The sequence below is a fragment of the Aegilops tauschii genome, chromosome 6 (assembly GCF_002575655.3).
Source record: "Aegilops tauschii subsp. strangulata cultivar AL8/78 chromosome 6, Aet v6.0, whole genome shotgun sequence".
In the NCBI taxonomy this organism is placed as follows: domain Eukaryota; kingdom Viridiplantae; phylum Streptophyta; class Magnoliopsida; order Poales; family Poaceae; genus Aegilops; species Aegilops tauschii.
Window position 1 is genome coordinate 332,168,598 of NC_053040.3, and position 27,652 is coordinate 332,196,249.

The 27,652-nt window shown below is 45.3% G+C and overlaps 4 protein-coding genes and 2 non-coding genes across 9 annotated transcripts; 3 read left to right on the plus strand and 3 right to left on the minus strand.

The window, feature by feature from the left end:
- Positions 1–10,042: 10,042 nt before the first annotated feature.
- LOC109731797 (transcription factor TCP7) lies at positions 10,043–11,181 on the plus strand. The gene has a single exon (XM_020290967.4). It carries the CDS (start codon positions 10,156–10,158, stop codon positions 10,774–10,776), a length of 621 nt encoding a protein of 206 aa, XP_020146556.1. The 5' UTR covers positions 10,043–10,155; the 3' UTR covers positions 10,777–11,181.
- Positions 11,182–15,860: 4,679 nt separating this feature from the next.
- Positions 15,861–15,933, plus strand: TRNAF-GAA (transfer RNA phenylalanine (anticodon GAA)). Its single transcript has one exon. It is a non-coding gene; the product is annotated as a tRNA-Phe (tRNA).
- LOC109731812 (protein BOLA1, chloroplastic) lies at positions 15,871–17,363 on the plus strand. 3 transcript variants are annotated; one of them, XM_020290989.3, is made up of 2 exons: positions 15,871–16,085; positions 16,885–17,363. In XM_020290989.3, exon 2 carries the CDS (start codon positions 16,912–16,914, stop codon positions 17,218–17,220), a length of 309 nt encoding a protein of 102 aa, XP_020146578.1. In that variant the 5' UTR covers positions 15,871–16,085; positions 16,885–16,911; the 3' UTR covers positions 17,221–17,363. The 3 variants fall into 3 exon arrangements, with proteins under 3 accessions (XP_020146578.1, XP_045085878.1, XP_040248521.1); XM_045229943.2 differs by lacking the exon at positions 15,871–16,085 and adding an exon at positions 16,103–16,218; XM_040392587.3 differs by lacking the exon at positions 15,871–16,085 and adding an exon at positions 16,129–16,334.
- Positions 17,364–18,414: 1,051 nt separating this feature from the next.
- On the minus strand, positions 18,415–18,486 carry TRNAT-UGU (transfer RNA threonine (anticodon UGU)). The gene has a single exon. It is a non-coding gene; the product is annotated as a tRNA-Thr (tRNA).
- A 180-nt stretch (positions 18,487–18,666) lies between these two features.
- Positions 18,667–21,255, minus strand: LOC109731811 (DEAD-box ATP-dependent RNA helicase 47A). Of its 2 annotated transcripts, none has more exons than XM_020290987.4 (2): positions 20,986–21,255; positions 18,667–20,844 (listed from the first exon to the last, which is right to left on the minus strand). In XM_020290987.4, the coding sequence occupies exon 2, from the start codon at positions 20,735–20,737 to the stop codon at positions 18,932–18,934; it is 1,806 nt and encodes a 601-aa protein (XP_020146576.1). In that variant the 5' UTR covers positions 20,738–20,844; positions 20,986–21,255; the 3' UTR covers positions 18,667–18,931. The 2 variants fall into 2 exon arrangements, with proteins under 2 accessions (XP_020146576.1, XP_073357636.1); XM_073501535.1 differs by having other exon boundaries at positions 18,667–20,899; positions 20,986–21,229.
- Positions 21,256–24,651: 3,396 nt separating this feature from the next.
- Positions 24,652–27,203, minus strand: LOC109731810 (uncharacterized). Its single transcript, XM_020290986.4, has 2 exons — positions 26,779–27,203; positions 24,652–25,748 (listed from the first exon to the last, which is right to left on the minus strand). Exons 1-2 carry the CDS (start codon positions 27,125–27,127, stop codon positions 24,844–24,846), a joined length of 1,254 nt encoding a protein of 417 aa, XP_020146575.1. The 5' UTR covers positions 27,128–27,203; the 3' UTR covers positions 24,652–24,843.
- Between the last annotated feature and the right edge of the window lie 449 nt (positions 27,204–27,652).

Sequence of the window (27,652 nt, forward strand, 5' to 3'; positions counted from 1 at the left end):
GTAACACTACTATCAGCGTCCGTCTTCCTCTTGAAGATCCATTTATTCTCAATGGCTAGCCGATCATCGGGCAAGTCAATCAAAGTCCATACTTTGTTCTCATACATGGATCCCATCTCAGATTTCATGGCCTCAAGCCATTTCGCGGAATCTGGGCTCATCTTCGCTTCCTCATAGTTCGTAGGTTTGTCATGGTCAAGTAACATGACCTCCAGAACAGGATTACCGTACCACTCTGGTGTGGATCTTACTTTGGTTGACATACGAGGTTCAGTAGTAACTTGATCAGAAGTTTCATGATCATCATCATTAGCTTCCTCACTAATTGGTGTAGGAATCACTGGAACTGATTTCTGTGATGAACTACTTTCCAATAAGGGAGAAGGTACAACTACCTCATCAAGTTCTACTTTCCTCCCACTCACTTCTTTCAAGAGAGACACCTTCTCTAGAAAGGATCCAGTCTTAGCAACAAAGATCTTGCCTTCGGATCTGTGATAGAAGGTGTACCCAACAGTTTCTTTTCGGTATCCTATGAAGACATATTTCTCTGATTTGGGTTCGAGCTTATCAGGTTGAAGCTTTTTCACATAAGCTTCGCATCCCCAAATTCTAAGAAACGACAACTTGGGTTTCTTGCCAAACCACAGTTCATATGGTGTCGTCTCGACGGGTTTAGATGGTGCCCTATTTAACGTGAATGCAGATGTCTGTAATGCATAACCCCAAAACGATAGTGATAAATCGGTAAGAGACATCATAGATTGCACCATATCTAATGAAGTACGGTTATGATGTTCGGACACACCATTAAGTTGTGGTGTTCCAGGTGGCGTGAGTTGCGAAAATATTCCACATTGTTTCAAATGAAGACCAAACTCGTAACTCAAATATTCGTCTCCGCGATCAGATCATAGAAACTTTATTTTCTTGTTACAATGATTTTCCACTTCACTCCGAAATTCTTTGAACTTTTCAAATGTTTCAGACTTATGTTTCATCAAGTAGATATACCCATGTCTACTCAAATTATCTGTGAAGGTCAGAAAAATAACGATACCCGCCGCGCGCCTCAACACTCATCGGATCGCATACATCAGTATGTATTATTTCCGATAAGTCAGTTGCTCGCTCCATTGTTTCGGAGAACGGAGTTTTAATCATCTTGCCCATGAGGCATGGTTCGCAAGCATCAAGTGATTCATAATCAAGTGATTCCAAAAGCCCATCAGCATGGAGTTTCTTCATGCGCTTTACACCAATATGACCTAAACGGTAGTGCCACAGATATGTTGCACTATCATTATCAACTTTGCAGCTTTTGGCATCAATATTATGAATATGTGTATTAGTACGATCGAGATTCAATAAACCATTCACCTTGGGTGTATGACTACAGAAGGTTTTATTCATGTAAACAGAATAACAATTATTCTTTGACTTAAATGAATAACCGTATTGCAATAAACATGATCCAATCATATTATGCTCAACGCAAACACCAAATAACATTTATTTTAGGTTCAACACTAATCTTGAAGGTAAAGGGAGTGTGCGATGGTGATCTTATCAACCTTGGAATCATTTCCAACACACATCGTCACCTTGCCCTCAACTAGTCTTTGTTCATTTTGTAACTCCTGTTTCGAGTTACTAATCATAGCAACTGAACCAGTATCAAATACCTAGGGGCTACTATGAACACTTGTAAAGTACACATCAATAACATGTATATCATATATACTTTTGTTCACTTTGTCATCCTTCTTATCCGCCGAGTATTTGGGGCAGTTTCGCTTCCAGTGACCATTTCCTTCGCAGTAGAAGCACTCAGTTTCAGTCTTGGGTCTAGCTTTGGGCTTCTTCATGGGAGTGGCAACTTGCTTTCCATTCTTCTTGAAGTTCCCTTTCTTTCCCTTGCCTTTTTACTTGAAACTAGTGGTCTTGTCAACCATCAATATTTGATTCTTTTCTTGATTTCTACGTTCGTCAATTTCAGCATCAGGAAGAGCTCGGGAACCGTTTTCGTCATCCCTTGCATATTATAGTTCATTATGAAGTTCCAGTAACTTGGTGATAGTGACTAGAGAACTCTGTCAATCACTGTTTTATCTGGAAGATTAACTCCCACTTGATTCAAGCGGCTGTAGTACTCAGACAATCTGAGCACATCTCACTGGTTGAGTTATTCTCCTCCATTTTGTAGGCAAAGTACTTGTCAGATGTCTCATACCTCTCGACTCGGGCATGAGTTTGAAATACCAATTTTAGTTTTTGGAACATCTTATATGCTCTGTGGCGTTCAAAACGTTTTTGAAGTCCCGATTCTAAGCCGTAAAACATGGCGCACTAAACTATCAAGTAGTTATCATACTGAGCTTGTCAAACGTTCATAACGTCTGTATCTGCTCCTGCAATATGTCCGTCGCCTAGCGGTGCATCAAGGACATAATTCTTCTGTGCAGCAATGAGGATAATCCTCAGATCACGTACCTAGTCCGCATCATTGCTACTATCAACTTTCAACTTAGTTTTCTCTAGGAACATATCATAAATAAAACGGGGAAGCTATACGCGAGCAATTGATCTACAACATATATATGCAAATACTATCAGGACAAATTCATGATAAATTTAAGTTCAATTAATCATATTACTTAAGAACTCGCACTTAGATAGACATCCCTCTAATCATCTAAGTGATCACGTGATCCATATCAACTAAACCATGTCTGATCATCACGTGAGATAGAGTAGTTTTCAATGGTGAACATCACTATGTTGATCATATCTACTATATGATTCACGCTCGACCTTTCGGTCTCAGTGTTCCGAGGCCATATCTGCATATGCTAGGCTCGTCAAGTTTAACCCGAGTATTATGCGTGTGCAAAACTGGCTTGCACACGTTGTATGTGAACATAGAGCTTATCACACCCGATCATCACGTCGTGTCTTCGCACGACGAACTTTCGCAACGGTGCATACTCAGAGAGAACACTTATACCTTGAAATTTAGTGAAAGATCATCTTATAATGCTACCGCCGTACTAAGCAAAATAAGATGCATAAAAGATAAACATCACATGCAATCAAAATAAGTGATATGATATGGCCATCATCATCTTGTGCCTTTGATCTCCATCTCCAAAGCACCGTCATGATCACCATCGTCACCGGCTTGACACCTTGATCTTCAACGAAGCATCGTTGTCGTCTCGCCAACTGTTTCTTCTGCGACTATCGCTACCGCTTAGTGATAAAGTAAAGCAATTACATAGCAATTACATTTCATACAATAAAGCGACAACCATAAGGTTCCTGCCAGTTGCCGATAACTGTTACAAAACATGATCATCTCATACAACAATTTATATATCATCATGTCTTGACCATATCACATCACAACAAGCCCTGCAAAAACAAGTTAGACGTCCTCTACTTTGTTGTTGCAAGTTTTACATGGCTACTACGGGCTTCTAGCAAGAACCGTTCTTACCTACGCATCAAAACCACAACGATTTTTCGTCAAGTGTGATGTGTTAACCTTCAACAAGGACCGGGTGTAGTCACACTCGATTCAACTAAAGTTGGAGAAACAGACACCCACTAGCCACCTGTGTGCGAAGCACGGCGGTAGAACCAGTCTCATGAACGCGGTCATGTAATGTCGATCTGGGCCGCTTCATCCAACAATACCGCCGAATCAAAGTATGACATGCTGGTAAGCAGTATGACTATTATCGCCCACAACTCTTTGTGTTCTTCTCGTGCATATAACATCTAGCATAGACCTGGCTCGGATGCCACTTTTGGGGAACGTAGTATTTCAAAAAAATTCCTACGATCACGCAAGATTTAGCTAGGAGAAGCATAGCAACGAGCGGGTAGAGTGTGTCCACATACCCTCGTAGACCGAAAGCGGAAGCGTTAAGTAACGCAGTTGATGTAGTCGAACGTCTTCGCGATCCAACCGATCAAGTACCGAACGCACTGCACCTCCGCGATCTGCACACGTTCAGCTCGGTGACGTCCCTCGAACTCTAGATCCAACTGAGGCCGAGGGAGAGTTTCCTAGCACGACGTCGTGGTGACGGTGATGATGAAGTTACCAACGCAGGAGCACTACGACAATATGACCGAGGTGGAAATCTGTGGAGGGGGCACCGCACACGGCTAAGAAATCAACTTGTGTGTCTTTGGGGTACCCCTTGCCCACGTATATAAAGGAGGGGGGAAGAGGAGGTCGGCCTAGGAGGGCGCTCCTATAGGGGGAGTCCAACTAAGATTCCCAATTCTAGTTGGAGTCCCCTTCCTTTTCCAAGAGGGGAGAAGGAAAGAGAGCGGGGCGCCGCCCCCTCCCTAGTCCAATTCGGACTTGCCATAGGGGGGCGCGCGGCCACCCCTTGAGGCCCCTTTCTCCTTCCCTGTATGGCCCATTAAGGCCCACTACTTCCCCCGGCGAATTCCCGTAACTCTCCGGTACTCCGAAAAATACCCGAACCACTCAGAACCTTTCCGATGTCCAAATATAGCCTTCCAATATATCGATCTTTACGTCTCGACCATTTCGAGACTCCTCGTCACGTCCATGATCTCATCCGGGACTCCGAACAACCTTCGGTACATCAAATCACATAAACTCATAATACCAATCGTCATCGAACGTTAAGCGTGCGAACTCTACGGGTTCGAGAACTATGTAGACATGACCGAGACACATCTCCGGTCAATAACCAATAGCGGAACCTGGATGCTCATATTGGCTCCTACATATTCTACGAAGATCTTTATCGGTCAAACAGCATAACAACGTCCTTTGTTATCGGTATGTTACTTGCCCGAGATTCGGTCGTCAGTGTCATCATACCTAGTTCAATATCGTTACCGGCAAGTCTCTTTACTCGTTCCATAATGCATCATCTCGCAACTAACTCATTAGTCACATTGCTTGCAAGGCTTATAGTGATGAGCATTACCGAGAGAGCCCAGAGATACCTCTCCGATACATAGAGTGAAAAATCCTAATCTCGATCTATGCCAACTCAACAAACACCATCGGAGACACCTGTAGAGCATCTTTATAATCACCCAGTTACGTTGTGACGTTTGATAGCACACTAAGTGTTCCTGCGGTATTCGGGAGTTGCATAATCTCATAGTCATAGGAACATGTATAAGTCATGATGAAAGCAATAGCAATAAAACTAAACGATCATTTATGCTAAGCTAACGGGTGGGTCTTGTCCATCACATCATTCTCTAATGATGTGATCCCGTTCATCAAATGACAACACATGTCTATGTTTAGGAAACTTAACAATCTTTGATTAACGAGCTAGTCAAGTAGAGACATACTAGGGACACTCTGTTTTGTCTATGTATTCACACATGTACTAAGTTTCCGGTTAATACAATTCTAGCATGAATAATAAACATTTATCATGATATAAGGAAATATAAATAACAACTTTATTATTGCCTCTAGGGCATATTTCCTTCAATATATATAGGTGGGAGGGGAGGAGAGGCAGCCAAGGGGCGCCCCCCCCCCCCCCTCTTTTCTTTTCCCGCCGGAGAAGAAAGGAAGGGGGCCGAACCCCCTCTCCTACTTCTCCAGTTCGGCCACATGCCTAAGGGGGGTGCGCCACCCCTTGTGGGCTGGTGTGCTCCCCTCTTATGGCCCATATCTTCCCCCCGGGGGTTCCGGTAACCCCCTCCCCCCCCCCCCCGGCACTCCGATAATTACCCGATACAGTCTGGAACACTTCCGGTGTCCGAATACTATCGTCCTATATATTAATCTTTACCTCTCGACCATTTCGAGACTCCTCGTCATGTTCGTGATTTCATTCGGGACTCCGGCACCAAATCACATAACTCATATAATACAAAATCGTCATCGAACTTTAAGCGTGCGGACCCTATGGGTTCGAGAACTATGTAGACATGACCGAGACAACTCTCCGGTCAATAACCAATAGCGGAACCTGGATGCTCATATTGGCTCCTACATATTCTACGATGATCCTTATCGGTCAAACCGTTATGACAACAAACTTTATTCCCTTTGTCCATCGGTATGTTACTTGCCCGAGATTCGATCGTCGGTATCCACATACCTAGTTCAATCTCGTTACCGGCAAGTCTCTTTACTCATTCTGTAATGCATCATCTTGTAACTAACTCATTAGTCACTTTGCTTGCAAGGCTTCTTATGATGTGCATACCGAGAGGGCCTAGAAATACCTCTTCGATACTCGGAGTGACAAATCCTAATCTCGATCTATGCCAACCCAACAAACACCTTCGAAGATACCTGTAGAGCATCTTTATAATCACCCGGTTATGTTGTGACGTTTATTAGCACACAAGGTATTCATCCGGTATCCGGGAGTTGCATAATCTCATAGTCGAAGGAATATGTATTTGATATTTTGATATGAAGAAAGCAATTGCAATAAAACTGAACGATCAATATGCTAAGCTAACGGATGGGTCTTGTCCATCACATCATTCTCCTAATGATGTGACCCCGTTCATCAAATGACAACGCATGTCTATGGTTAGAAAACTTAACCATCTTTGATTAACGAGCTAGTCTAGTAGAGGCTTACTAGGGACACGGTGTTTTGTCTATGTATCCACACATGTATCAAGTTTCCGGTTAATACAATTCTAGCATGAATAATAAACATTTATCATGATATAAGGAAATATAAAATAACAAGTTTATTATTGCCTCTAGGGCATATTTCTTTCACCTTAACCTCCCCCCCCCCTCCAACATATTCAATAAAACTCCATCGAGAACCCATATGGTACCATGTGTATTATTTATTTTTATCTATAAGATGGCACCATATACCGCCTTCTCCATGAAAGGTGTCGTCAATACAGTACTTTCTTCCGGATAGAGTTGTGGTATATCCTTTGAGGTGTTTTCTTTCATCGGCACAAACTTAGACACCAGAGACCCAAACAACTTCCTTGAAAATAGAGATACACGACTTAAGCTTTTCCTGGCCAACGGTGGCTCTCTCATCCTATTCAAGATGAAAAATCTTTGTTTTTGGTTTTTTCGTTGGGGGTCAAGTGGAAAAACTTGTATTATTATCACCCAATCAAACATATTTCACTTTAGCATGTTGGGCCCATTTGATCTCTTCCTCTCTCTCAAAAGTTCAGCCAAGCTCGCTTCAGCCTCCCCTTTAGCAACGCATTCTACTAATCTAAGGAGCCTCTCATTTTTCCACTTTATATATTCTGCTCGCATTCTTAGCCCAACCTCGTAAGAATTGTATTAAGTCGTACATTGTATTGTGCATAGGGAGTTGTTATTTTTGCCTCATATTTTTCATTTGTTACAAAAATAATTTATTAAGCTCTTCCGCAAATTCACTATGTATTTATATTTATTTGCTCTATCTTTTTTACTTTTCTAAATCTTTCAAATGATCTTCTGTTGTTTACAAAACAAATATGAGGTGTGAGTTGCTTAAATAGGGAAAAATGTCAACAATATCTAAATTCTAGAGTGCATGGTAGGCAAGGGGTACACCTACTCTACAACTGTCTATTTTTTCTAGGAGGTTGTGGCATTTGTGAGGCTTGAATCATGCTGATGTTTTTTTTGGGTAAATATGTTGATGTTTTTTAACCAAGAAGCACAAATGTTATTAGAATGATACAAGAACGGCTAGAAAAAGTTAAATGTAAGAAAATACAAGATGAACAATGAACCTCACAAGATTTATACTCTACATAAATTTCTTTTGGAGGCCGAGCTCCATGGAGGCCTCCAAATGTAAAATTCAAAATTTACGAAAATTCATATTTTTACATCTTAAAGAATTCTGAAAAATATACAGATATACATGAAGGCATAATGCACAAGTGTGTAAATTTTCAGAACGAAATGCGTTGAAATGAGGGCTGCGCAAAAGAAGAGGCTTTTTACACGTGATGATATTATTCACTCCCAAACCATGAACTTGTCTTTTTTGTACATGTCACATTTTAACATATTTTATCCTGAAATTTTACACACACACCTCATATCCTTGTCAAAAATTTTGAATTTTTTTAAAAAATCGACCTTAATGGAGGCCGAGATCCAAAACGCCCTTGACCCACTTTTTTGATAATACTCCACCACCCTTTCGAATGTCCATCTGTATATCAATTCTTTGTTTTCTCTCTGGCTCGACAAGAATCGAAGCCAATCAATGGTTCGTTTTAGATGATAGTGATGTAAAACATCTTATATTAGTTTATCGAGGGAGTGCATACAGAGGGAGTACATTATTAGGGTATGTCTAACTTTGACTCGCAAACCAGACATCGCATTTGTCCGCTGACACCGTTGCGAGAGCCGGCCGTCCAAAGCTAGCCGCATACATTCGTCCTCAATTTTTGAAATAAAAACTGCATACATTTGCACGCTCAAAATAGCCGCATATCTAGTTTCAGTTTAGCTAAAAATATATTCAAATGCAGCAGTAGTTGTAATTTAAATATTACACTCCAACAATGTTGTCCCTTTTAACCGCCCACATATGCTAAATCAGATCTCCATTCAATTGCTCGTGAGTTTGTTGATGCGTTTGAACAAACTCATCAAATGTGGCCAGATTCTGGTCAGGAAGTACGATAGAATCACCTATGTTCTCAAATTCAAGACCTACGGCAGCATCCTCTCCCTGTGGCAGCATCTTTGACGATCATCGGGGGCATGTTGTGGTTGAGCACTCGACGGCCCTTGAAACTGAGAACATGCTCTTTCACATGCTTCGCTTCTGCAAGGACCGCCTGCATCATCGGTGTCTCATCCGTGCAGTCATCCTCATCGGACGAGTTGTCGGACAAATCAACAAAGTGCTCATATATGTACTCCATATCCAAATCCATTGCTTCAAAGAATAAGGGACAAAAAATGAGCAAGTGCATTTCACCGAACAATTATCGGGCCTGGTGAGTACCGTAGGGGCGGATGGTACTTGTGCGGCGGGCGAAGGAGAGGCATGGAACGACAGTGGAGGAGAAGCGCCTGGAGCCCGGGTGTAGCGTCGGAGGAGTTAGAGTCGTGGAGTTCCGACAAGGGTGTGGCGGGGTGGCCGGGGTGGTGGAGCGGCGGCAAGAGGCATAAGAGAAGAACGGATTCAGAGAAAGATGGGAGGATGGACACACGAGGCCCGGTAGGGGTTTTGGGTGGGCCGGGAGTATCGGAGTCTTACGTGGCTTCTGTCTGGACTCCCATAAAGCCCCCCAAATTTGTACGACTTTGCAGGAAAAAGTGTGTTCGGACAAGTCGGTGGATCGATACAGCCCGTGTTGGACGGCTAAATACGTTGGGACCGTGCCATCCGAACAGTTACGGACGGTTTGAGGGTCTGCTTTGAAGATGCCCTTCCATATTTTACTACTCCCTTCATTTCAAAATGTAGTGCGTTCGCGTTTCTCAAAATTCAATTTGACCGTAAATTTAACCAATGAGACTCATTGCGGCGGGAATAAAAATTATATCACTGAATTCCTATTTTTGATATGAATTCGGTGATATAATTGTTGCTCCCATCGTAGTCGGTCTCGTTGGTTAAATTTACGGTTAAACTTGGATCCCGGAAAACGCGGGCGCACTACATTATGGTATGGAGGGAGTATAAAATTGCTTAGTAGTGTCTTTATATTTTTATAGATGAAGTGCATGATTACACACATTCTACTACAATTGCACATACACAAACATATATGAAAACTTATTTGGAAAAAAATATATGAAAACTCGAAAAATCTAGCGCGGTTTAACCGGAAGTTCCGCAAATAGCAAACGGACGCATTATATAAAGGGTCTGTCTAGAACACATCTAGATGTGACATAGTTATGTCACATCTAAACTGATGTTCACTCTGTTTGTGATCTATTTTTTTTCTAGTTTTTTTATTTCTTATTGCTGCATTATATATGTGTGGGAGCTTAGATGTGACATCCTTAAAAAACATCTAGACGTGAATTAGAAAAATTGTTATATAAACCTATCCGCCGTGTCCCCGCTCCACCCCGTCACCTCAAAGCCTCACAAAGCCCACCGGATCACCGCCCCCACGCTCCCTACTCCCTCCAACGTACAGCGAGCGAAGCAGTCAGCAGACGCCATGACCTCCCACGACATCGCCGCCGCCTCCAGCCCTTTCCACGTCTACCAGCAGCACCTACCGATGACGGTGGCGCCCGCCGCCGCCTCCGCCGACGCTGGCTTGGCTCCGGCGGCGAGCAAGAAGGCTGGTGGCAGCGTGAAGGACCGGCACAGCAAGGTGAACGGGCGCGGTCGGCGCGTGCGCATGCCGATCGTGTGCGCCGCGCGCGTGTTCCAGCTCACGCGCGAGCTGGGGCTCAAGTCCGACGGCCAGACCATCGAGTGGCTGCTCCGGCAGGCGGAGCCCTCGATCCTCGCCGCCACGGGGACCGGCACCACCCCCGCCGCCTTCGTCTCCTCCTCCGCGCCATCCACCTCCTCCTCCTCCTCCTTCTCGTACCCACACACCCTCCTCGGCAAGCGCCCGCGCGAGGAGGAGAACGAAGCCTTCGGCGCGGGGGCTACAACGTCGGCCTTCTGGGCGGCGCTGCAGGCGCCGCCGCGGCAGGACACGTGGGGGTTCTCGCCGCTGGAGGCGCAGGCCGCGTACATGCCGATGGCGCAGGTCCACCACCACCACCTCAACCTTGTCGCCGCGCTCTCCGGCGCCGCTCGGCGCACCGAGGAGGAGACCCGGTGAATCAACGGTGCTGACGAATGTTCTTGGTTGTCTTTCTGTTTTGGGAGTCTATTAGGATCCTGGGTGTACTTCCCTACCTGTCAAGCTCGAATTCTCGATCGTCCTGTGTTCTTTCTTTCTGCAGTTTAATCGGTTAAGATTTTCTATGGCAGTAAGCGCTTACTTAGGAGTACTACTACATCCCGGCTGCATGTGTTAGAAAATCATTAGTATCTGTCGTTGGCTTTAAGTGGATCGTGTAATGCGAGTTCTTATGGAACCCGTTTCCCTTAGTATGCTCGTCAATATGAGGCCAAGTCATTCAACAGCTAAAACCCAGTGTAGCATTAAGCCATTAACCAGCTGCGCCGTGATTATTTTCGTTTGTCTCGATCATACATCAATTTCCCATTCGGGAGCATGAAACTGTGTCCAATGAGCCATTTTTCGATTGTGCGTTGATTGTAAGGTAGGAGTAGGAGGAAGAAGCACTCGGTCGGCTCTGAAAAATCTCGGTTATCCATGCACACATGGCCGCGGATTGCAGAATGATAACGTTGGGAGTGCGAAACCGCCCTGGATTACGTCGTTTCCCCATGGATTCTCGCTTGAACTGGCTTCGCGTTCCCGGCCTCTCCATGCTCCGAGGGCAGGGCGAGGGGGGCAAAGGGAGGGAGGAAAGGCTGCGGCGCTGCAGGTGCACAGTTGCGCTCTGAGAAAGGCTGCCGCCGTCGTGCATGTAGACCGGATTCGTGTCAAAGCTGCTGGAAAGATGCCCTGCCTTTGGTACCACCATACGTGCTCCTACGGACTTGCAGCGGCCTGCAGCAGGCAAGGTTGACCTGGTTCTTCTTGTGCATGGCAGGGCATCACTGCCACTGTTGACTGTTTACTAGTAACACGTTGCATGTATTGGTAATTTAACTGCGCGTTAGTAAACCGAGAGTACGATATGATGGTGATATTCAGCATAAATTCGTGTAGCGGAGGACTGGAAAAGGAGTGAAATGTCAGAAGGTCCCGGTAAGAAGAAGTATAATAGAGTTGAATCGGCGGGCTGTAAGAAATAAACTAGTATATTTCTGCTTAGTTGGAGGAAAACAAATAGAAGGGAGAAGGTAAGCGGGCTCTTCGTGAAGAGCCAACTCTAGCACGTGCTCCTAGGTACTTTGTGAGAATGAAAGGTGGGTCACATAATAACAAAATAGTACACTCGTTTGATCTATTATTGTACATGTTGACTATAAGATGGACATGTATATGACATGACACTGGCTTATAGCAGCTGGCTATACTATTAATCATGCGGTAAGGAAAAACGCGCGTACATGTCGGTTGGTGGTCACGACTCGCAGCGTACATCGTGTGTCAGAGGCAAGCAAGCTAGCTAGAGTACCATGTACAACGGTTCGTACGCGCCCTACTATTCCCAACCTCGCCCTAATGATATACTCCTACTACCTCTGTTTATTTTTATAAAACGCTTTAAACATTCAAACACTATTCAAAACAATACTACTACAAAGCATGCGGCCTGAAACTTCTTATAAAAACAAACGGAGGAAGTATTATTTGTGCTACATATAATCCTTCGTCAAACTTAATGCGTTCACGGGACCCAGAGAACTTATTTTCAAATCTGGCCCCAGGTATCACCTCACGTTTTTCCCAGAGGCACGTAACCCTAGCTTTCCCCTACCGCCGGCCCTCCTCGTCTGGTGGTGCTCCTGACGGCGTGGCAAGGTTTCGGTGACGGTGTCCTAGGGCCCTGGATCCTTCTGATCTGGATCTAGGTGGCCTGTGGGGTCTGGTTTGTTGGTTGCGGATAGGCGAGGTGTCGGCGGGTCCCGGAGGCCGTTGGACACCATGGAGGTACTGGCGGCGAGGTAGGTGCTCGGCTTGGTAGTGCCGACTGTTTTTACGGCGGTGCTACTATTCATAGGCAGCTTCTATGGCAAGGTGTTGTGGCAGCGGCAATGTGAACCAATAAGGACGATGTTACCCTATTTCGATGGGTTTCGAATGTCGGTGCGCAGTGATACAGATGAAAATCTTATTCAGCTCTGATCGGTGCCAACGGTAATGACACTCGTGGTTTTGTTCCCTTGCTTGGAGGCATTGTTGTGGTGTGTCGGCACCTCACTCCCTCTTCTTTGGTTTGTTGCCTCCAGGCGAAACTCTAGGTTTGGATCCGAATCGACGATGGCGGCATCCCCATCATCATTTTTCTGTTGGGAGCATTGTTTTTTGAGGCATTGCTTGGAAGTTCTTTGTTGCTTGCCGTTGTTCCGGATTGTTCTTCAGGGGTGTTATACACGCCGTCTTAGTTGAGACCAAGACGATGGCCTTCTCAGGGCTATCGGAGTCCTGTCATTCACCTGCCAACTATTTTAGACACTCAGAGATGACATGTATTTGAAATCCTATGAATAGGAATAAAAAAGAAGATGCCCTTAGGATTTTTTTCATTGAGTCTATACTAATATTTATTTGCCTATGAAATGTGGAGGATAGAAAGAAATCCTCCATATGAATAAGATTCTATTCCTACAAACCAAAAAGCTCTGATAGATTTTTTTCTATACAAATTCAATCCTATGGGATTCCTATAAAATTCCTACAAACCAAAGAAGGCCCAGGGGTTTGATGCGTGGCAAGGAGAGCTCAATTTAGACCAAGTACTTTTTTATTGTGTTCATTCCAATTGAAGTGGTATTTACTTCTCATCGGGTTATGATGGAAGCTTGTCTTGTATAGTACGCCATGCCTACTATAAAGATAGGACATGCAATTTGTGTGCGCTCTAGAAAAGAAGTTTGAAAGGGGTCATTCAGTGGAAAAAAAAACAGTCTTGTTACATATCAGTCAACTGCTATATCCATGGGATCTTATATCGAGATTGATGCATTTTTTTCTTCCGAGTCAAACTGAGACTTAATTAAGTTTCGGCTGATACTATATCCATGGGATCTTATATTGAGATCAATTTAATTTTTTTCTTCAGATTTTTTTACATAATACGTCATTTGACGGAGACTTGGTTAAGTCTCAATCGACTAAGATCAAAGTACACCCATAAAAAACACCAACTGATAAGTGTCACACGTATGGCACAAAGCATTCTGACCCTGACGTTTTTTAAAAACCCCCAAAAAAACTGAAACTTGGCATTGGAAAAGTTATCTTCCTCGCGTCATTAAACTTGTCATAAAAAATGTTCGGAGTTGCCATGTGTTCATGTCATATGCGTGACACTTATCAAGGTAAAAAAAATAATGATCCCCGGCTAGCTTCAATTCGCAGTTTAGTTCTTTCACAAGCTATAAAATACTGGACAACTTTGGATGTTTTACAGCGTGATCCGTACTTCTGTAATAACAAGTGGAGATGCATGTACGCGGAACAATGGTCGTGCCTGCCCGACTTAATCTTGCGTGAACCTGCAACCGCAAGCAAGTGCAGTACGTACGCGAACGCACAAGCCTGTGACACGTCAGGTCCTCCGCTGGGCGACGCAGAAACATGCGTAATAGCACTCCAAGTACCCTAACTTGCATATAATATGATGATTCAGTCCTAAACTTGTAAAACTTGACTTTATCATACCTCAACTTGCACCTCATATGATGATTTAGTCTCAGGCTAATCACAGCTCAACAATTGACAGCCAGGTGGCTGGACCGGTCAGCGCATGCACTTTTGCACAAAACCCCCTGCCGTTTCCTTTAATCAACCCGCACTCACCTCCACATGCACTTTTGTACCCTAACTTGCACACGTAGACGTAGCTAGCCTGCCGCGACAGATTTAATTCAGGTGGAGGTGAGTGCGGGTTGATTAAAGGAAACGACAGGGAGTTTTGTGCAAAAGTGCGTGCGCTGATCGGTCCAGCCACGTGGCTGCCAATTATCGAGTTGTGATTGGCCTGGGACTAAATCATCACATGAGGTGCAAGTTGGGGTATGGTGGAGTCAAGTTTTACAAGTTTGATTCAGGGACTTTTTAGTCCCAGAGACTAGAAAAAGTCCCTAAAAAGTCCCTAGGAACCAAACGGGAGGGACTTTTTCTACAGGGACTAGAAAAAGACTTTACTAAAGAGTTTTTTATTAGTCCCTGGAACTAGAAAAAGTCCTAGGACTTCTGAACCAAACACCCCCTAAATCATCACATTCTATGCAAGCTAGGGTTTATTACCTCAACATGCATCTGCATGCAAGCAAAGCCTCCCGCAAGCTACAGTAAAAAGCGACACAGGCGCAGACCGACCGGGGTGACCGAGACCCGTCAGAGCGCCAGGCAAACCGCTGTTGGCAGGCACACATCTCAGAGCACACGCAACGCTCGCAGCTCGCTGATCGGATGCAGATGCCGCATACTGGCGTGCAATGCATGCCCGTCCGTCCTCTCGCCGTGTCACAGGAGCTGGTTGGTGGCCGCCAGCTGCCCCCGCCCTCTCTGCATATTCCTCCTTTGCCATTGGAGACGGTACGTACTAGCACGCGCATGTGCCGACCTGCGCGCGCTGTCGTCTCTGCGCGTCAGTGCATGGTTCGCCGCTCGCCCGCCCGCCGTGTGGTCAAAACATGGCCAGTTCTCCGGTATGCTTCCGTCGGTGGTGCACGGCTGCACGTAGCGCGCGGGTCGCCGGGAAGCCTCGTGGCTAGCGGTCTCGGTCGGCCCGTACTTTTTGGTGTGCCGTGCTGCGCGTCGCCTGCGCCTGCGCCAGTGGATAAGCTGCATTGCTGGCTGGGGAGATAGATAGGCCGTCAGCTCGGTCACGGTCGACTAGCCCTGCCGTGCGCCACACGTGAAACCGGGCGGACGGGACTAGGCTCTTTTCTTCTCCCCTGAAAAGCCGTGTCCAAACATCGTTGACGGTTTTCGTGCTGTGTGAATTCACCCTCTGCGTCAAATTTCTGAGACCCAGCAGAAGGATGCATGTTGGATTTGCTCGAATGACAATGTTTTATCTGCCTAGGTATAATTAACATGACGAGCATTTGCAGCAAAGTGAAGCATGATGCAGATTTTTACCATGATGAGGTTCCCAACTGGAACTAAATAAACGCTAAGCATATAGGAGAAGATTTTACGAATAACGCATAGCGGGGATAGCTCAGTTGGGAGAGCGTCAGACTGAAGATCTGAAGGTCGCGTGTTCGATCCACGCTCACCGCATACGTTTTTTTTCCTTCTCCCATCCGAAAATTCCAGGTATATACTTGAGCTTTTTTTTTGTACCTCTGCTTTCCCCTTCCCCACCCCTAAGCCGCCGTCTTCCTTCTCCACCTCCTACCGCAACACAGGACGCCACAACTTCCAGCAACGGCGTAAGTTCTACCTTTTCTTTTCTTTTCTTTGTTTACTGCGTATTGCTCCAGCGCGCTCCAGCGAAAATTTTGTACTCCATTACCAATAAAAGGGCTCAGGCCATAGCAACCCTAGAACCTTTTCGTTTCCGCTGTAAGCTTCCCGTCAGATCCGCTTCGAAAATACTCCACATGCCTACTAATTTCACTAACAGGAGTGAGATATTTGACTCCGTAGTAGTCTTTTTCCGCCTCGTGTGATCCATCCATGTAAGGACGGTCCAATTTCACCATCTAGGTTTTGATTTTAATTCTCAATTTTTTTCAAAAAATCTAGGTTTTGGTCTTGTCTTCGATTTCACCATCTAGGTTTTGATTATGTACCTGGGGCTTACAAGTCACGATATAGAAGGAAACTCAGTTCGGGATTCTAAAAGTTAGCATCAGTGGTGTTGTTAGGCTGTTTTCGATCCGTTCCAGTTGGATGGTTATTTTGTCAATCAAGGGAAGATACACTATTTTCTGTCTCTTGAATTCATATTAGTTGTTCAGAAATTAGAATCCACAAATGGACAATGGGACCAGCCGGTTACAAGAACAGATATGTGCTACATGATAGTATTTTTTTATGACTTTGGGGAATGAGCATTTGAGATTAGTTTAGGCCAAGGCATTTTGCTTGTTTGCTTTATACAACTCTGGCCTTGGAGTGGGGACTGTTGGTTCATGTCAACCCATTGCTTATGTATATGAATCATGTAACATGATATTACCCTTGCAATGGTGATTACTTTGCATAACCAATATATTCTTCTTTTAGGCGGTTGCTCTTGAATCAGGCTGAAAAATGATGGGTTCACGAGGTACCAGTGTTGTGCTCTCAAGAGCTGCTCGGATGAGGCAAAAGCTGCAGTCTGCTTTGGAGGCCAGTGCACTAGATATTGAAGATGTTTCTTACCAACATGCTGGGCATGCAGCTGTGAAGGACAATGCAAATGAGACGCATTTTAACATCAAGGTAATTTCACCCAAGTTTGAAGGGCAGAACCTTGTGAAGCGTCATAGGATGGTGTACGATCTCTTGACCGATGAGTTGAACTCGGGTCTTCATGCTATCTCCATTGTTGCGAAAACTCCAACAGAGTCGGGATCATGAATGTAATTTTTTTTGACTTGATTAATGTTTGTTCCAGAATAAGTTGATTGCAGCAATAGCATGTAGCCCCGAATCGGTTGGTAAAACAATGTTATGGCATGCATATTTCTTCATGATAAAGACATATTGTTGCCTTGGTTGAAGCGTGAATTTCTCTATGTGCATGATTGCCTGCGGCCATTAACTTACGGAAACTTATCAAGTAGGGCCAAAGAGTGAGTGCCAACTAGGATTTTCAAAGTTTGAGAGTTTGAGTTCATCCAGATCTTAGATTATGCTTAATTAAGCATTTAAGCCATCGAGCACAGAAAATGCGGCTGGACGACAGACAATTCATGGCTGAATAGGCTCAGCTTTGCTAATTGTGCTTCGACTATATTAGCTTTGCGGTCGAAATACACTTTCGGAAATAGAACAATTACCTTAGTCTCACTTTCATGATTGATGACACATATTACATCTTACATTCATAAGCTTAGACTTCAGCTTGTGAATTCCCCCTATTTTTAAAATGACAAATGCTTCCAGAAGAGAATTTTGTACTCCCTCTGCAAAGAAATATAAGAGCGTACTGTTCTATTTCCGAAAGTGTATTTCGACCGCAAAGCTAATATAGTCGAAGCACAATTAGCAAAGCTGAGCCTATTCAGCCATGAATTGTCTGTCGTCCAGCCGCATTTTCTGTGCTCGATGGCTTAAATGCTTAATTAAGCATAATCTAAGATCTGGATGAACTCAAACTCTCAAACTTTGAAAATCCTAGTTGGCACTCACTCTTTGGCCCCCACTCTCTGCCACAACGGTTGAGGAGGGCATGTCCCCAGACTTTAACAAGGCTGCAACACCAACACACAGTGCTTTTGGTTGCCAAGTGCTGGAGAAACAAACCACGAGCAGCGATGCAGATTGCTGGCAAATTTGCCGCGTCTGCTCTTCAAAAGCCCTTTTTTCTTCTATCTTTTCCTGAATGTCCAAAGGAGGACATATGTAAAACTGGATTTTGCCACACAAAAGGGAAAAGAAAATTGCAACTGACTGCTGAGCTAGTTGCACTGCATATGTAAAAAGAAACTGGATTTGTGTCGCATTTGGGTTGGGCGTGCAAAAGCCCTACGGCATTTGGCACGCATCAGGGCGAAATGGATGGAAGGATTGTGTTGCTGAGAAGATTAAAAACATGTGCACGGAAAAAATTGCCCTCACGCAGGATCGAACTACGGACCTTCAGTTTACAAGACTGACGCTCTACCACTGAGCTATAAGGGCTATTTGCGAAATGGATAGCATCCAGCTTTACTTATCTGCAAACGAACAAAAATGGACAGGAGTTTGCAAGCCTTTTCACATATCTCGCACGTGCAATTTCAAATATACACAGCATTAAGTCATTCTAGGAGTCATCTCACAAATCGCAGTACCGCTCCATAAGAGGGGCACCAAAACATATAATCCAGCTGAACATCAACCATGCATTGAAAAATAAACAGCTAAACGTCACCAGAAAAGACTGGTAATTTTCAGATTTCAATGCCCTGCACTCCTGCTGAATGCTACCAGCAAAAAAGGACCATGTATTTTCCAATGTATCTAGTCTCCGCTGAGCAAAAGTATTAAGTGGCAACATTTTAAGAAAATACAGTCGGACTAAATGCCAACGAAAAAACAGTAGCACTTAAGACAAACTAAAACGATGGTTGAGCAATGCAGAGTTCTATTCCACGTCTTCCTCCTTATGAACGGTAATCTGGCCTTCGGTGAATTCACATGGCTTGATGGCCACACCTAACTGCTTGCGCATTTTCCTCATGATAAATGCCTCACTTTCTTCACATATTGAGACCACGGTCCCTTTCCGCCCAAGACGTCCAGTCCGGCCAGCTCTGTGGGCGTAGTGCGTAGAGTCTGTGGGAAGATCCAGGTTGATCACAAGGTCGCATTCTGGTATGTCCAGTCCTCTGGCGGACAGCTCGTTTGTGACCAGAACCCTGAATTCACCTGCCTTGAACTTTTTAAGAACTGTTGACCTTGCAAGCTTCCCAAGATCTCCATGTAGCTCGATAGCTTTCATCCCACGGGCCTCCAACTTAAACACAACATCCTTCAGTGGCTTGGTGTTGTTCATAAATGCAATCACCGTCTCTGCTTCCAGGGCATGGATGCATCTCCTTAAAGTGTCAACTTTGTGGTGAGCCTTGGTTGTACAGTAGTAATGCTCCAACGATGGCGGTAAGCTGTCAACTGCAGCTTGATTCACTGACATTGTTGGGGAATCAGAGTTAGGGTCACCCTGGGACAGCATGGGCCTTGGAACAGTGATCGAGTCAAGCGGGACTACACTCTTAGCCCTAACAAGAACTGGATCATGGCCCCAACTCCTGGCTGCACGTATAACTGAAAACGGCACTGTTGCTGAAACCAAGATTGTCTGGCGGTCAGACCGCCTAGCAAGTGGACCAAGGATGTGACTAGAAGATGAAGTGCTAGGTTTCCTTCCAACGTGCTCCAGTATTCTATGCATATCCTCACGGTAATTGAATGATAAGAGCTGGTCAACTTCATCTAGTACAAGAAAACGGCAGTTATGAGTTTGTAGCTTACCCGCCGCTGAAATTTCCGAAATGCGTCCAGGTGTTCCAACAACTATAATAGGCTTGTTCTTCTTCAGTGCTTCCTCTTGCCTCGAACGGTTAGCACCGCCAACAAGCTGCTGGACAAGTCTCTTATCATCAGGACCCAGAATCTTCTCCACTTCTCGCACTATCTGCATTCCTAGTTCTCTTGAAGGAGCAACGACAACAGCTTCTATACCTGATCTCTTTTCAGAATTACCCTGTTCTCTAGCCCTCTTCAGGGGGCCTATTTCAGAAAGAATAGGGAGAAGGTACGCAAGTGTTTTCCCCGACCCAGTATATGATTGGATAACCGCATCATGCCTTTGTGATATGACAGGAATAGAAGCGGACTGGACCTCAGTTGGAGAGGTCAGGCCTTCCTTGTTCAGCCGGTCAATGAGCAAAGGCGGCAAACCGAGTTCTTCAAATGAACTTGCAGAAAATAAAGCCTCGTCGATCTTCAGTTTCTTCTTCACCACTGGTGGCTTTGGTAAGGCACTCTTCGCTGGCTTCAGACTAAGCGTAGAACCCTTCTTTGGTTTCACACTGAAAGCAGAATCTCTTGAGCTTGCCTTCGGCCCTCCAGTTCGTTGCACCCTTTCCTTCTTCACATAATCAGCTTTGCTTTGTGGCACCCTTTCCTTCTTCACGTAATCAGCTTTGCTTTGTGGCACCCTTTCCTTCTTCACATAATCAGCTTTGCTTTGGACTTCCAGGCTAGCCAGAGTTAGTGTGCTGCCGCTGTCCTCGACAGTTTGACTACCCCGCCAAGCAGTCTGATGGAACCCTGATGCCCGTGGCAACGACAGCATTCTGAACGGGAGATGGTCACCGATGACAAAGCATGACCGAGATGACGCCAGCGCAAGAACATTCCGATGAACTTGCCCCATAATTAGCCTCATTTATGCTATTACTGAGCAATGTCAAACACAGCACCTCAGCTCGATAACTGCAGTTATGTCTCAAACACTTTATATCTCAGCAAGTTCAGGGCAGGGTGCGCTTGTGGCTGTGCGAAATAATCAGGCAACCGGGTCAGGTGAGTCACAAAACCAGGGGCGGATCTAGATGACGTGCCGGTGTGCACACAAGAAAATTGGGGGAAATTAGTTTGAGAACAAGTAATCAACGGATGACCAAAAGCTCATACCTTGGAAACAAATGTGCGGGATTGAGAACGGGGTGGGGGCAGAAAGGGGACGGCGATGGCGGCCACGCGGGAGGGTTCTGGGGGTGTTGGGGGGAGGGATTGAGGCGTCGGTGGCGAAGCAGAGCTACGGGACGGCGGCAGCTCCAGGTCACGGCGATGCTGCTGGACTGTGGGTGAGATTTTGGAGCCGGACTGGTTGGGGTTTGGGTAGGTCAGAGCAGGAGAGCAGGGTGGCTGCGCGGGCGAGGAAGGGATAGGGGAGGCGGAGAGGAAAATCTCGCTGTGGAGGGGATGGATATTTGACGGTTCAGATCGTTTGCTGGCAGTGGTGATCTTTTTTCCTTTTTGGATCAACATGTAAAATTTTACAATGTTTTTCTACTCAAGAAAAGATATTATAGACGTAGATGATGGCTCAAAGTCCATATTTAAGAAAAACTCTTTCAAATGTATCTTTCTAGATTTTTGACTTGCCATTGGTGGCCCGCTGCTTGTCGACGTCTGCCTAAGCAGATGTGGAAGGGCTTAAACAACCTTGTATTGATCATGGTGTGAATGCTCTCGCTTGAACACATCGCTAAGGTAACATATTCGACGATAATATAAAACACAGAAACCTTGGTCTGCGAGAAGGGGCGAGGCGGTCGACCGAACCCTAGCCATCACCCGTCGCCAACCCGTCTTACCGCCGCCAGTGTGCGTCGTCGGCAAAGCCCGCGTGACACCGATGGTGGCAGGAAGGTACCGATTGGGGTGACCTTCTGAGGAGGTGTTGGAGGGCTGCCATGGATGACGAAGGAGATGATAGGTCGAGTGGTGGTCTTCGTCAAGCAGGCTCGTCGGAGGCGCTAGAGGGATACATCGCCGTGATCTTCAATGACATTCCAGAGAGGAGTTCCGAGCTTCAAGGATGCCGGATCGCACCATTCATAAGAGAAACCTGGCGTGTATAGGTCACCAGAGAAGAGAGGCGTCGGTGTATGTGCTTGACATCATATATGTATTTGAAGCGGCGCAGGTCTTGCGAGATCTGGTTGATTTAGGTTTTCGATGGACACATCTATATTCGATTGGCTTTATTGGCTTTCAGAGTTTCTATGTTGACCTTATCAGTGTTTTCTTTCTTAGTGCAGAGATTTGCTTCACATATCGCGTTCGTCGGTGTCTCTTGATCTATATCAGCAACTTTTTGATCGCTGCATCAAGCTCATTTTTTTCTTTAAAAAGGAGGTTGGAACCCTCGGTCTCCGCATCATTATGATGCATATATCCATCTTTATTAAAGTTGATGCAAGACATCAACGTCAAAGTCATCAATAAGTGGAGTACATAACAAAAACAACTACGGTTGAACCATTGCAAAATATGAATGTAACACCTACCACTATGTTGACTTCTTCTGCAGCAACACCTTCACGAAGGGATAAACGCCCTGACACCGCCGTCGACATGCAGATAACATCTTGAATAAGATAACAACGCAAGTTAGCCGTTGCTGTGCCCGACCAGCAAAACTAGAACAAAGTGTGTTCCAAGCACCATCTTTTTTTACAGAGAGACTATAAGGGAGGCCCCTACAGTATAATTGGTGCAATAAATTAAATTGCAAGTATCGTGCCTTGAACCTGAGTGGGTGGGAAATCATTAGCCCCTTTCCACCACTAGTCTATGCCAGTCTGTTTGTCTCCTGACAGTCATGTTTGCCAGTTCTTCATGTTAGACCAAGGTGGCTCTAGCAAATGGGTGGGACTGAACACCATAGACCATCACGATGGCCCTCAGGAGGCCGGCCATGCCATGGTTCGTATCTAGCCGACGAAGCCGCGCCACCGCCAAACGCCAGCTTTGTCGGGCGCAGGACCTCTGCTGCTACAATAGTCCGCTCGTCCAACCAGCCACCGAACGCCACGTGTCGCCATCCTTCCGCCCAAGGCAGCCACCTCGTGCAAAGGTGGTCTCGCCACCGTACACCACGAGAGCTCGACACCACCATGTCATTGGTCCTTCAGCCCAGAGCCCTTGCCCTGGCGCAAAGGAATCCTTGACACGGTACGCCTTGCTCCACCTCAGCATGGGCCTCGTGCTATGCTACCGCTGCACCTCCGTGTGATAGGCGACGCCTCACCAGCACAGGCCACCAGGCGTTGCGACTTGCAACACGAACACGGAAGCCGGCCCTCCAGAACCCGCCGGCCTCCATGTGCGCAGGGAGGGCTGCGAGGTAGGAGGAAGGTGCTCGAGGACGATAAGGGCGACACCTCTGTGTGGAATGAGAAGGCCCACTTATGACACATCCCCGCGACTTGGCAGCCGTCGTCACAACCGCCAACGCCACGTAGATGCATCCCACTCCTGCAGCAACTCCCTCTCTATTCTTGCGCTCCTTGTTGTGGTAGCCAACATCGTCGTCATCTCCTTCGTGAGGAAGGTCGCCACCTTTCCGCCACCGCCGGGCACAGAAACTCGGGTCGGCCCGCTCCGTCGCTGCCACCCGCATCAACGTCTGATCTTCCCGCTTCACCTTCCTAGCCCCCGGTCTCCAATCAGCCCCAACCGTCAAAAGGGTAGGCGTCTAGGGGAAGGGAGAAGCCAACCCATCAGCCGACGCGGCTGCAGATCCCATCGAGGATGGGGGGGAGGGGGTCTCTGCGCAATATTCGGATCCAGTGATCTTTTTATCCGAGCAACTTCTACAAGCTCATGGGTTCAGAAAAGTCTGAGCCACCGAGACAAATGTCAAAGCCATCAATAACAACGATAGATGCGGATAGATGCAGGCATGTCAACGTTTTAGCAACCATCCAAAAAAATTAATCATCACAAAACATTATTACTCCCTCCGTCCGACAGTGAGGAGGGATGTTGGCTTGAAAACCGATCTTATATTATGAGACGGAGAGAGTAATATTTAGTACTAGACTGATTTTGGCAACAATTCAAACATATCGTGATTCCTGAATCATCAATGCCTAGGAAATGCCACGGTGCCAATCTTGTGCAAATTCACATTACCCCTACCATCTGCTTGAAGTTTGAGCAAGTGTCACCTGTAACGATCATCATAATATTGTGAACCCACATATTTTTGTGGGTAGTCCAAACTCCAAAGGTGCCCTTTTTGTAAAAACAAAAGCATGTTCTCTCAGGTGGAAAATAATTTTTCTTTTTTCTTCTGAGGGAGGAATTTTGTCAAACATTGAAATATAGGAAAAATTATACATGTACATGTCTGTTTTTGTGAGATCCTGGATTTTTTTATATAGAAAAAACACATGTATTTAACCTTTTTTTAGAGCATTGAAGCTGCCAAGAGCGCAAAGATGTTTCTTTTTGCATGAAAATGGCACGATCATGCACAAAATAATGCCATTTCTTTATAGTACAGATTTTTAACTAGTTTATGTTTTACTGTTCATTCTGGGAGACATTTCTCTGCTCCTGTGAATTTTGAGTTTATCTTAATAATCATCTTTACAATCACCTATTTGTAGTGCTTTTAAGCCACCGTTTTGTAAGTAAATAAATTCAATTTTGGATGCGTTTTTGGTTGTAAATGAACAGCTTTAGCTATGCTCATTTAGTCTATTCATTTTATACCACATTTACAACATTTAGCAACACAACAGCGCCATTATACCCAGAAAGCATTGAGATGTACTCCCTCTGTAAACTAATATAAGATGTTTTAGATCACTGAAGGTAGTACATGCAATTCGATCGAACAATTATTCCAATTAATACAACACATACTTTTTCTTATTCATTGCATGTGCCCTGGTGCTACTTTCTACAGTAGTAGTACATGCCATGCGAGTTGGGCAGTGCCACAACAGCTCTAATCGGAGTTCATAGCTGACCCTAGAAGAACCTATCAACAGATGGATCAGACTCCGACAAGCTACCTTCAAAGTTCACCTTGCAGCCAGCAGGTAGCTGCAACCCAGCTTCCTCGCAGCTCTGCCTTGTAACCTGAGGACATGATCGGACGTCGAGGTACTCGAGTGCCTTGCATGACTCTATCACGCTGCTCACTCCCACAACTGTGAGGTCAACACAATTGTTGATCTTCAGAACTCTCAATTCCGACTGAAACAAGTTAGCTTCCATGCCCTGAAATGCCGCATCAGTTATTTGGTCGCAGCACCCGACATCAATAGCGGCAAGAAGTCTACAGTTGCACAACAGACTTCTCAACGAGGCGTCTGTTATTTTCAAGCACCAGTCCATTCTTAAAATCCGGAGGCTGCTACAACAGGCAAGAGCTAGTGCTTCTATGGACTCATCGCTAATATCCCGACATCCGCCGATGATGAGAGTCTCTAGGTTGCAGCAGAACTTAGCTAGTGAATAGATGGACTTATTGCCCACTTTGCTGCAATCCAACAGTTTCAATGACACCAGAGATGACGAAGAGACCTCAGCAATTTTGCAAATTCCAGGATCACCAACTTTATTGCATTTGCTTATGTCTAGTGACTTCACTTTATGACAACCATCGGCTAGAGCTGAGATTCCAGCATCTGTTATGCTGTTACATCCTGCAGCCCCAAGCTCTTCCAAGTTCAAACAGTTTTTTGATACAGCATGCAACAAATTATCAGTTATTAATCTGCAACCTGCGATGTGCAACTGTCTCAACTTCTGGCACCCTGACGCAACCACCTTTAATCCTTTATCACTAAGTTTTTTGCAGTGAGAGACATCTAGGGTTTGCAGACATTGCAGCCCTTCTCCTAATTTGACCATTCCAACATCAGTGATACCTAAGACAGACATGAACAGTAGAATATGTAAATACATTAGATTAAGGAAATACCAACAATTCACAATCAAATCAGATAACTGGTGCCCGCTATTATATTTAGTCTCCACAAACTCTAAGTGCCATTTAGGTTCAAGAAAAATAAATAAAGAACATAAGTATCAGTCCGTGCTAAAAACTGCGCGCTTGAAGCCAAAATGGCAATGAAAGATGCCGGTTCCAGTTCTGAACTGCGTGAATGCATCAATACCGAAAACTCGTAACTTCTAGCAATGCTAGTAACTTCACAGTGCTGAAGATTACCAATATTAATCACTGTGTCAGAGAAATGCTACAAAGACCACAAGTTGTATGAATACATATTTTGTTGGAAGTACATTTGCCCAGCTAAAAATTCTCTAGTCAGACTACCCAAATTGAACTGATGGGTTATTACCACAACAAAGTACCAAACAGAACTTTTTCTCGGAGCTGTAAAAGAAGTACAAATGGGATTCCACATCACAGAAATCAGCATGTTCTATAAACACAATTGAGGACAACTGAACATCTGCATCTGACCAGCATATAGAACCAAACATTTAACCAGGGCTACAAATATCTCTACTAGAGTCGAGTTCTCTGGTCTAAGACAGTAGCCAGCGTAATATAACCTGCGTCGAAAACGACCTTCCAGAAATTGGGAAATTTCTCATGTATGTACTTCTCACTTCGAATTAGAGCAGTAGTTGTAGCTGTCTGGGCTATTTGGTAGGCATCGAACATGTATATTGTGTGGCTTACCAGTTCGTATTTCATTAAATTTCGTTGTTCACGTGTTTGTGATTGAACGATTAAAATTTGACAGAGTTAAAATGATGCCACAACAAAGTTCTTCAGACGCCCCAGTTTGCTTATTCTCTCCCATCTTTGTAGGGCAAGAAACCCAATAAATCACAAATCCTACTATTTGATAAGAAGGAAAGCTTTCTGCATTTGCGCATTCACGCACACAAACAGCGCGAATGGATCAGACCGAAAAGAGGTCTCACCTTTGCAGTTCTGCAGGGCGAGAACTCGTAGATTGCAGAACCCCCCTGCAATGACGTGCAGATCGTCGTCGATAACACCGGGGTAGAACGAGCGGGACGGCGACTGGGAGAGATCGAGCTCGAGAATGCCCGGGAAGCGTGCTGCCAGGCGGCGCAACATGGACGGACCGGCGCGCGCGCGCAGGCGGCGGCGCTCGGAGCTCTGGATCCGGAGCCAGCGCCTGCACACGAGCCCGAACGCGTCGCGCTCCGACTCGGGCCCCAGGCGGGTGAGCACCGCACGGAGCTCATCGTCGGTGAGCACCTCGTTGACGAGGGCCTCATCGCCTTCCGACCGTGATGCAGACATGACCGTAGTTAGAGTTAGGAGTAATTTTTTCGGCGAAGGGATTAGTTTTCAGTCCATTTGCAATGGAGACTTCTTTTCTTCGGGGACATTTGCAATGTACTCCCTCCGATCTATTTTGGAACGGAGGGAGCAGATGGATGGACTGCGAAAATTCAATTCGACGCCCCAGCCCATCAACACCCGGTGAACAGAAAAAAAAAGACCCTGAATTTTTTATGCAAGTTGCTCAAATGTGTGATGTTCGTGCTATTTTTTTTGGTTGTTTGGACATTTGATAAGCTCATGAGAAATAAAACAAAATCGAGCATGAACAATGTTGTTTTCAAAAAAAAACCAGACACCTAAAATTTATCTTTTTTGCGATGAACTCCTTGAATGTCCAGACTTTACCAAATTTTGTACGGGCATCAAGCAATCACGCAGATGAGCATCTTGCACCACAAAAAATCCAGAGTTTTTTATTTACTTTTTTCTATTTAAAATAATTTTACTGTTCACACCCGGGCTCGTCTGAGCCGCCCGGGT